This window comes from Fundulus heteroclitus, chromosome 2, assembly GCF_011125445.2.
Source record: "Fundulus heteroclitus isolate FHET01 chromosome 2, MU-UCD_Fhet_4.1, whole genome shotgun sequence".
Lineage (NCBI taxonomy): Eukaryota > Metazoa > Chordata > Actinopteri > Cyprinodontiformes > Fundulidae > Fundulus > Fundulus heteroclitus.
The window spans coordinates 14,078,197-14,088,977 of record NC_046362.1 but is presented as its reverse complement, the minus strand read 5'-3'; the positions used below and the strand labels follow the sequence as shown (position 1 = coordinate 14,088,977).

The window sequence follows — 10,781 nt, the reverse complement described above, 5'->3', positions numbered from 1 at the left end:
GTAAACATCAATTTCAAGATTTATGTCTGGAGTTACAAAGAACTACTCTCTGATTTACACCCCCCTCCCCTTTTTTTTTTTTGCGCTCTGGCAGTATGTTAAGAGTTGTAGTCCTGCTGGACATCCTTTGGGACGGTTTTTAGAGTGATGTCCAGTGTTAGTTTTCAACCACACAAGCTGTTTTGCATGTAGGCTAAGGAAGTTGCAATGAGTTGTATTTAAGGCTCATCTTTTGTCCACTCCATGATTATCCTCTGGGGAAGTTGGAAGCTTCGTGTCGTTCTGTCACATAAAATATCGCTAAATTGCTTTGAGGGTTTTGATTGTAACGTGACAAAATGGCAAAAGCATTTTCAGGGCGTTTGGAAACCCATGTTCGAAGCTACGGTGCGAATGAAATACAACTGAGACGCTCTGTGTTTATGAAGCCCAGAGGATTGTTGTTCCAGTAGATCAATAGTTTGCGCTGAATGGCTGCAGCTCCGACTCCAGAGGTGGAGATCTGGCTCCGGTCGGCCCCAGAGGTTCCTAAACGCTTCTGACAGCTGGCTGACAGTGCAGCAGAAACATGAGGCAGCACTGCGCGCTCAAACATGGAATATTCAAGGAATTCCTGGCTGAGTTTCTCGGGACTTTTGTCTTGGTAGTAAGTAGATTTTTTATTTATTTTTTTGTTCTCACTCTTTGCAGTTGTAGGATAATCCTGAAGGTAACCCAAAAATAATTAAATGTGTTCAACAGCTTTTCCCTTTTATCTTGCCCTGTGTATCTGCTAGTTGTTTGGCTGTGGCTCAGTTGCTCAGACCGTCCTGAGTCGAAACACGCTGGGCGAGCCGCTCACCATCCACATCGGCTTCTCTGTGGGCCTCATGATGGCAGTGTACGTGTCTGGTGGGGTGTCAGGTAAATGGGACTTTATGTTGGCTCTCTGCTGCGTTTAACACTGTGCTTAGCATCCAGCGCTTGTGCTGCCTGCTAGAATATTGTTATTAAAGGCTAATTAATGAAAACCTTTTGAAATCAGCTCAAAGATCTGCTGTTGCCCATAAAATATTCTGATTAACAGCACTGGTGCTATAACAGGTCTAGAAAAAAAAAAATCATCTTAGACATTACAGAGAGGCAATAAAGAAAGGCAGTTGCTCTCTGGCCTGTGCTTCATCTTGAACCTCGTGGCTCATGAGGCTTGGAAGCTCCCAATAATAAAACTTTATGGCTTTCTGTGCAGCCGTGTGTCATCGGAAATGCTCCGGCGTCAGCACGAACGTGCCACCTCTCTGCCCAGATTCAATGAATGTGCTCTGACTATTGATTTATCAGTACTATAGAGCAGAGCCTCTCCGGGGTCGTACATAACCCTGGGCACCAAATGTCCTGCAAACGCCATCGATCAGAGGCCTCAGTCTCTGACAGACCAAACTCGGCCCAACAGAGGACGCTGGACTCATCTGGTCAGCAGCTAAGCCGGATGCACAAACCAGACCAACAGCATTGCCTTTATTGTAGTGAAACACATAGAAATGCATTCCTGGGTAAACAAACCAGGGCTATTTTTTTTAATAATAATCATTTGTATTTTATGCAGAGAATAGTATCTAGCAGATGTTTTATCTTTATCCAATCCAACAGCCACAATGCAACAGCAAGGGTCTATAAACCTGGTGGCTTACCCAGAACATTTTACATGTTGCGAACAAAATATGTTGTCTTTACCCTCAGCCATTTGTAGAAAAAGAGTGAAATATATCGATTTGCAAAAAATATCCATACCCACAATGACTTTTTTTTCATATTTTGTCCAGTGGCAGCCACAAAACTCAATGTTTTATATGGATTTTGTAAAAAAAAAAAAACAAAAAAAAAAAACACACCAACATAAAGTAGCACATACCTATGAGATGCAAGGATGCCTGTTAGATGTGGCAAAATCCTGGGCAGAGGTTCACCTTTCAGCAGGGCGACTCTAAACGTGCTGCTAGAGCTACGATGTTTTCAGACAAAATAATTTTGTTGTATTGCATTCAAAGCCCAGACCTGAACCCGATCAGAAGCTTTGATAAAACCTAAATATTAATGCTAATAGAACCGCTGCAGCCAGTCTGACAGAACTTAAGTTATTTCACATAGAAGCAAGGTCAAAATAATTCAGTCTTTAGATGTGCAGAGCTGGCTGTAATTGCAACTAAAGATGGTTCCACAAACCTTTGACTTAGGGTAGCAGGTAAAAAAAAGTGCATGCCACAGAATTTGGATTTTTACTCATAAAAATGTTTTAAAACAATCTACCCTTTTGGCCTATCATGTAAAAAAAGTGTGTTGTTTCAACCTGTGAAAGAGCTTGCTGGGTATGAATACTTTTACTGACATGTTTAACAGCCACGAGAGTAGTTTACTCTTAATGCTTAAGTGGCTTTAAAACCATATATTATGTGATTACTTTCACCTGAAGACCTATTTTTTTTTAGGAGAAGACAGATCCTCTGCATTGTGAAGTTTCGCTCAATGTTTGCCTAGAAATGAAGTTAAGAAAAATAAAATCCCAGTTTTTTGCCTACTGTGCTTTGGTGAAAGTTGAATCTCCAGCAGGGAGACAACGTTGTCAGATTAACGGTAGTTTGTTGGCATTAAATGTCTAATCGGTGACCACTACTCTGTCTTTTTACTCTCATACATAATAAAACACTGAGCTGCCCAGGAGCTTGCTCCCCTTCTGCTGTCCCTCGTAAATGTGACAGCTTCTCTAATAATGGAGAGGATATTAAGTCAGCCCCCCCCCCCCCCCCCCGCACCCCTTTGTCACTCTGTGCTTTGTTCTGTGTCCCAGGAGGCCATGTGAACCCCGCTGTGTCTCTGGCCATGGTGATTCTGGGCAAACTGAAAATCTGGAAGTTTCCCTTCTACGTCATCGCTCAGTTTCTTGGTGCTTTTGCAGGAGCTGCGGCGGTCTTCGGATTATATTACGGTCAATGATCTCATACGTATCATTATAAGGCAACATTTCATACTTAGAATGAATAGCACTGGCCTTGAAGAGTATTTTAGCTGCATGTTTTTTCTCAATAAGAGTCTAAAAGACAGTCTTGCACAGTTAAAGATATCTGTCTGTCTTCCTCACAGATGCTTTCATGGACTTCACAAGTGGTATTTTGTCAGTGACAGGAATCAATGCGACGGGTCACATTTTTGCCTCTTACCCCGCCAGACACCTGTCAGTCCTCGGAGGCTTCATTGATCAGGTAAGTTCTGGTCGCTCTGACCAAAAAGATCTCCCATCCACTCTTCACCGCTGCTCCAGTTCAGCGTTTAAGCCCTGCAAAGTCTGGCAAGCACAGTTAATGCAACATCGATTGCCCCATATAGTCTGAGAATACCCCGATTCTCGGCTTGGTTTGGGTCTAATGACCCATTTCCTGGGATTCGCTGGATCAGCTTGCCACCACTTTCCGTTGGTTTGGCCGATGTGTTTGTTAGAAAAACAGCACACGTAAAATCAATAGCGGTATAATGTCACAATAACAATATGATCGCGTGTTTTATCTGGGCCTCCGTGTGGTGCGACCCGCTACGACGCCACCCCCACACAGCCCCTCACTTCCCATCATAGGCAATGGACGGATTGGTGAAATGTCGTGTGCAAATAGCTAAGTTAATTATAACTGGCCACAACTTGACGGTGGTATGTGTCAGAAATGCATCAACTGGCATTAGTGGGATATATGATGCTGCCTTTATGAGCAATATCAACCGTTCGGTGACATAACCATAGATAGGGCATCACAAAAATATGTTTAGATAGCCTGAATGCTGGCTGCTTGGATAAGCTTAAAAGTATTACAGTACCTGCAACATTTATTGGTACCCCGTTAAAATCTCTGTAAAAAGTGTTAGCATATGTCACGCTTTTTATAAAGGTCCCAACGTTAAAAAGTGTACATGTATTCACTGACGAAAATAAATCCTGTCAGGACTGAATAGTTTTTAACCACACTGCAAAAACTGAACTAAAAATAAGCAAGATTTTCTTAAAATCAGTGTGTTTGCCCTTGATTTGAGCAGGTAAATAAGATGATCTGCCAGTGGAACAACTCATCTCCAACTCATCTCCGTCATCTTATTTCAAGTGTAGTTTATCTAATTATATTATTTTAGGGGTCAAAATACTCATTCCATTGGCAGATCATCTTATTTCCCTGCTCAAATCAATGACTGAATATACACATTTCAAGAAATGTTCACTTATTTTTAGTTCCCTTTTTGCAGTGCAAGTTAAAGCGAAAAACTGTAACGCTGTCTGGCAAGCCTAAAACCAGCGGAAGGATTTCTATAATTCATACTTTTAATTTTATCACCGTATCTTAAAATGTAATTGGTAACCCATGATTGTCTCTTTCCCTGGAGGAGAACTAATACACGACATAGAAGCCTGTTTTCCTTTGTCACTGGTCTTCAAAATGGGGAAAACAAAAGATTGTGGCTTTCAAGTGAGGCAAAATGTGTATTTATCTTCAGGAAAACAGCTACTTGCCTTAATATGTAATTTATTCAATAATTATTTTATCACAAAAGCAGTTGATATAGGGCATGGGAACCAATATGGTGGCTGCAGGCACCAGGTAGCCTCCAAAGACCACGTGTGGGATCCATGAGCCTGTTCTAAAAACAGCACAACCCACCAGTGAGCTCCATCTAAAAGAAAAAAAATCCTTTATTCTGTTGTTCTTCCTTTTTAATCACAGTTGTCTTTATATAGATTTAAAAATGAAATTATCTAGAAAAAAAAACAGAGATCTGTTTATTTTATATAAAGTTAAGGTGAACTTTGAATCTTCCAGTTCAAAGATCAGAACTGGGAGCCCTTTGTATGAAAGTACTAATGAAGCAGCTCTCTGTTTCAAAAAGCTTGGTGACCCCTGATACAGGGATACCTTATTTCATCTTAAGTATCGGCTTAAGGTCCTGACGCATCGCTAAATTAAGTGTAGCAGAAAGAGCTTTAGAGAGCAGTAGAAACGGTAGTCAGATCTTACAATGTTCAAAGCAAAGGTCTTTTATAGTTATAACCCACACACAATGAACTGGAACTGCACTGAAATATGCTTAGAGCCTTATCACAATACAGAATAAACATGATAATATTATTAGGACATCTTCTCGGCATAATGTTTTAAGTCTGATATAACTTATAGAGCCCTGATAAAGCTGTGCACACTTAAGGTAACATATCATCAGAACATATTTCATTTTACTCTGTTAACCCCACATTTTGGCAGAATAAGCCGTCCTGCAGAGACTTTGTTGTGGTCAAAATCTTTGTTAATGTCAACATAACATGAAATACAGTTTACGACTTAGCATAGCTACCGAGTGCTCAGGCATAAACAGTTGCAAAAGTCCTGTTTCTCACTGACTGAAGTTTAATCCGACAAAACTTTTGTAGATATTTATTTGTTACTTTCTACAAGATACACCAAGATCTCGCTGCTTTTTAACAATTTGAGAAAGCTGTCATGGTTTGTAAGCTTCTGATTGCAACATTTAAACCACGTAATCATTGGAGGCACACGTATCTTTAAACATATTAAGATAAATATTTAGAAACATTATTAAAAAAAAATCGACAAAAAAAATGGATTTATGCCTCATTATTTGGGTCGAATCTTGTGACAGCCTGCCTAGTTTTGCCATATAAATCAATACGAACTAAATCCTTTTGACGGATTGCAGCTTTTTTGTTGATGGTAGCAAATATTTCTCTCTAAGCATCAAGGTTTTAAAACTCTGAAGCTTTAGACAAGAGTTTGAAACGGGAGGCAGGGCCCGAGCGTTGTGAGGGGTTGAGCGCTGCTGAGACTGGGAGGAGAGAACAGAGCAAGCGAAAGCAGATGGAGAAAGAAAGAGAGCAAAACAAGCAAACATGTGCAAAATGTTTAAACAAATTACAAACATGGCTGAATTAATTGATCAGATATTTGCTCATTCTGATTCAGATTACCCTCTGGTGATGTGAGTTTATTTTTATTTATTTATTTATTTTGCCGTATCCTGTGTCCTGATTAAAGTGTTTGTCCATAAAAACTATTGTTCCATTTGGAGGAAAAAGAGGAAAGCGTTGGAAGCCTGAAAAGGCATCCCAGCTGTTAAACACTGGGGTGGCAGCATCATAACGAGTAAATGTTTTGTTGCAAGAGGAACTGGTGCACTTCACAAAATAGAGGGCTGTCATTTGAAATTAACATTATGTGGGAATATTGAAGCAACATCTCAGGACCTCAGCCAGAAAGTTAAGGCTCGGGGCAATAATGAGTCCTCCAAAAAGAAAATGATCATAAGCAATAACAAAATTGGAGTGGTCAACACAAAGCAGAGCAGAAAAGGTGTGACAGACTGTAACCTGACGGAGTCACAGCACGTCTGTCACAAGGAAGGGGTCACAGCTCCAGGAAAGTATAGAGAGAAGCTTGAAGAAGGATACCCAAAGCATTTCGGCCAACCATTACAGTTTAAAGGGCTATTCTTACAAATACTGAGGAAACGTCAAGAATCTTTATTGTCCTTACGCGTGATCATAATGAAATGTGTGCAAACTTCTGAAATTAAGGAACCTGTAAAAAAGGTTATCTAAAACATTATCCTCATCATTATTCTGGCAAATAGGAATAATTTTTGGTAATCCTAATTGTCTTAATACAAGAGCAGCTTAGTCAATGTCAGATAGATATCTGTGCACTGCAAAAACGGATGAAAAATCAGTAAAATGTTCTTAAAGTTAGTGTATTTATCCTTGATTTGAGTAGGTAAATAAGATTATCTGCCAATGGAATGACTATTTTGAAATAACATAATTAGATATCCTGCACTTGAAATAAGATTATGGAGATGAGTTGTTACTATTTTAAGTAAAAAAAAATCTTATTCCATTGGCAAATCATCTTATTTACCTGCTCAAATCAGGGACAAATACCCTCATTTTAACATTTTACGTATTTCTAGCTCCGTTTTTGCAGTGTGATTTGTATCATGGACCCCCCCAGCCATTTAAAGACCTGTTTTTAGTCAGACACCCAAAACGTACAACTCTGATAACCCCAACTTAGTTTTGAAGTGACAATGACCTGCTGGAGTCTTGCTTAGAGATAAACTAGACATGTTTTTTTAACATGATGTTTTAATTGCGAAGCCGCCGCCCAAATGCTATCCAGCTGCAGCAGAGCGGTCCTTGTTTGCACACGTATAAGAGCTGCTGCGCTCTCCTGCAGGTGGTGGGGACGGGCATGCTGGTTCTCTGTATCCTGGCCATCATAGACGGCGGGAACATTGGCGCTCCTAAAGGCGTGGAGCCGCTGGCCATCGGCCTGATCATCATGGCCATCGGCGTGTCCATGGGACTCAACTGCGGCTACCCACTGAACCCCGCCAGAGACTTCGGACCCCGACTGTTCACCGCAGTGGCAGGATGGGGGATGGAGGTCTTCAGGTAACCAAAAAAATAAAGATTTATTACTTGAACTTCGGGCAAATTAACGGTTGTTAATTGTTTGAAATCCAATCAGAGAATTTGAAGTCTAATGACAGAAAAGTCAATGATAACTATCAGACGTACGGACAGTAGATGCTCCAGTGCTTCCAAATCCTTTGAAAGTCCATGTCTTCATTCATGTCTCAGTTGAAATATGAAAGAGACAGTTGAAAGGAAACCATTTTGTTATATAATGTCACATTGCAGCGACCGGACAATGGCATCAGTTATCAAGCCATTGACTTTTCTGACTCTCTCCTGTTTCTGGGCTGGCAGCACTGGAGGCTACTGGTGGTGGATCCCAGTGGCGGGGCCCATGGTGGGAGGCGTGGTGGCCGCCGTCCTCTACTTCCTGCTCGTCGAGCTTCACCACCCCCACGACGAGGATGAGAAGGCCCACGAGGTGGAGGAAGAGGAAGAAGAGGAGGAGGACGACGAGGACAGCAGTCTTAAGGACAAATACGAGATGATCGCCATGAGTTAGAAGACATTTAGGTCCTCCTCAGTCGTGGTGGCGGTGGCTGTGCTCCATCCGCTCGCCAGTAAAACCACCTTCCCCCCTGTGAAGAGAGGCTTCCTCTTGTCAGCGTGTTCTCGTTTTTTGACTTCATGCTGTGCAGAGAGAAATTTTTTTTCAGCTCGGCGGCGACCCGACTTAAAGCTCCACAGGTAAAATACATGAATAAAGCATCAAACGATCTGAAGCTGGTTTTAATGTCAGCGAACGCTTCTTCTACAGCACATAGCGAGCTGAAACCTCTTTAATTTCAACTTTTTTTAAAACTGTTTCAGTGTTTCTGTCCTGTATGTCTCATCAGTGACTGTTGTCTTTCTTTTTTTTCTTTTGTAAATACCACCAAATATGTTTAGGGTAAGTCATTAACGCTAATAAAGGTAGTGGTTTTCTTAGCTTCCCTTTGGCTTTGTTCCTGTTACCCTCAGCGATTGTAACAATAAACTGTTTATATTCATTTTAAGTTTTTCTTCCCTTTTCAGACAAATAAATTTTTTTTGCACATTATAATTACCCTTTTCATATATGTTACTTTTTGCATTTATTATACTCAGAGACTGTTTCTTTAAATTAAAGTGTACGGAAATCCCAAGTTCTCATGAGAGATTTTAATTTAACTTCGCCATACGTCTTTTCCTGCAATTTCTATACGCATTTATTGATTTATTTAGCTAATCTGTTGTTGCTTAAAAAAATGTTTTAACTTATTTACCCATTTATATTGTAATTTGTATTATCATTATTCAGTTGAGACTGAGTGCTCGTCTTGAAGGGAGACCTGGACCAAGAAGGTACCCCATTAAAAGGTTACAAGCCTTTAAACTAACATCAACAGAAAACAGAGCCAACATATCGGCACCTCAATGTTGAGTTTAAGAATGGCAGCTGCACTATTCAATCTCTCCCACAGAGACAAAAGCCTTTTAAAAAGGAACTTCAGCATTCTCTGAAGATCTAATCTAAATGTCATCATACTCAAGACTATTTTAAATAGTGTTAATTTTTTCCGTTGACTGTTCGATTAAAACTGACACTACAGTACTCCAGTACTGAGAGTAAAGTTTTAGTTTAAACTATTCATGATGAAATAGTCTGTATGCAGAATGAATGAAAGGCTATCATCCAGCTAAATACCCAGCTTTTTGTGTGATGGTATTTTCGCAATGAGATACCCTGTTTAAATAGAAATGGCAATATTGTCTGAGAATTGGAAGGGATTTCAGGAAATAAGCATTAATGTAGTTTAATTCCCTTTAGGAACCAGCTTTAAGTCACATAGCGATGCCTACATCAGCTGATAGGATGCTAGATGTCCCTCGACGGTCTGCGTTAAAAGCAGAGCCAACTTAATAAAGCGTAGCGTCATCTGCATAAAGGGGGATTTTGCAAACGATGAGAGATGGGTGTAGTTGAATGTGATTCGTTTTTTTTGTCCTATACGTAAGATGAGCCGAATGAGTTAATGACTAGTATGAAGACGTACGGACAAACAATTAGGACTTATACAGACTGGGTCTATTGGCTGCTTCTCACCCCGGTCAAATGATTGCTCCTGTTAAGCCCAACGAGAAAAATGTCATATTGCCAAAAGATTTACTGGAGATAGAAAAAAAGAAATAATCAATGCTTTATTGTTCTAGGAAATATTAGATTGAAACTGTTGTTTTGGTTGCCTTGTCACACTGATGTTGCAGCCAGCGACTGCAACAGAACATCAGCATCGATGATCAATAATACGGCACTCACTGCAGCACGTGCAAATAAATGCATCCCTGCAGAATCTGACCTGCTCCGGTCCAGTGGCTGTTGCAGAACCAAACACACTCAGGAGGAAAAGTCAATGATAATTACATATAATTACAATATAATAAAACTAAAATTCAGTGAATAAATCCCAGTAAGCCTTTACGGCCTCATCCTGTGTTCTCCTTCAAAGGTTCCTGCTCAACCCTTTTATTACAGTGGGGACTCCCTCTTCTGTCATTGTCCCTGTACTGCACCCACTGTAGTGGACAAGATTAACCCAATCCTGGCTTACAGCTCATAACAACAAACAAAACAGCTGAGAAATCAGGGCGTCGGTTCACATGCCAACGTTTTCATTTCCTCATCGTTTCACCCTGGTTTATTAAAACTATACATCATTCTTACTGGGATTAGTTGGTGCTTATTGAACTCACTGGAAATCATGAGTTCATTATGATGGGAAACAGAATTCACTGCGTAATTATCCCGAGTAAAATTATACATACTCGTGTCGGAGCAGGTGTTGCAGGTGAGTCATGACCTTATTAACTGTTAATCAGTTAACATGGTTTATTTAACAAATATTGGCTTTCCTCAGAATTATGTTTACACATGTGATGTCATCTTAGATGAATTATACATCACATATTATAGCCAGTTTGAATTATTGATTCAGAGGAAGGGGGAACTGGGCTTCACAATTGTGACGGGAGTTTCTGGATTTATGACTAATTAATGAAAAGGCCAGACGTGTCAAAAGTCTTCTCTTAAGTCAGCACGGCAAAATCTAATGTTTGATACGAATACAGTGAAAAGCCATGAAGGATTCACCGTTTGAAGCATTTCCTAAGATTAGTTCATTTGATAAGAATTTTCTGTGACTAACTGTGCCCTCCTAACTAGTTTCCCATCAAAGCAAACTGCAAGTCGCTAAAATAATATAAAAATCTCAATAAAACTCCTTAGGTTTTGCTGTGAAAGCATCATGGTGTCGATACGAAAGTG

General features: G+C 40.2%; 1 protein-coding gene across 1 annotated transcript; it reads left to right on the top strand.

The window, feature by feature from the left end:
• Positions 1 to 505: 505 nt before the first annotated feature.
• LOC105938549 (aquaporin-9) lies at positions 506 to 8,165 on the top strand. Its single transcript, XM_012880332.3, has 6 exons — positions 506 to 646; positions 777 to 903; positions 2,825 to 2,962; positions 3,118 to 3,236; positions 7,257 to 7,474; positions 7,793 to 8,165. The coding sequence occupies exons 1-6, from the start codon at positions 569 to 571 to the stop codon at positions 7,998 to 8,000; spliced, it is 888 nt and encodes a 295-aa protein (XP_012735786.2). The 5' UTR covers positions 506 to 568; the 3' UTR covers positions 8,001 to 8,165.
• The last annotated feature ends 2,616 nt before the right edge of the window (positions 8,166 to 10,781 follow it).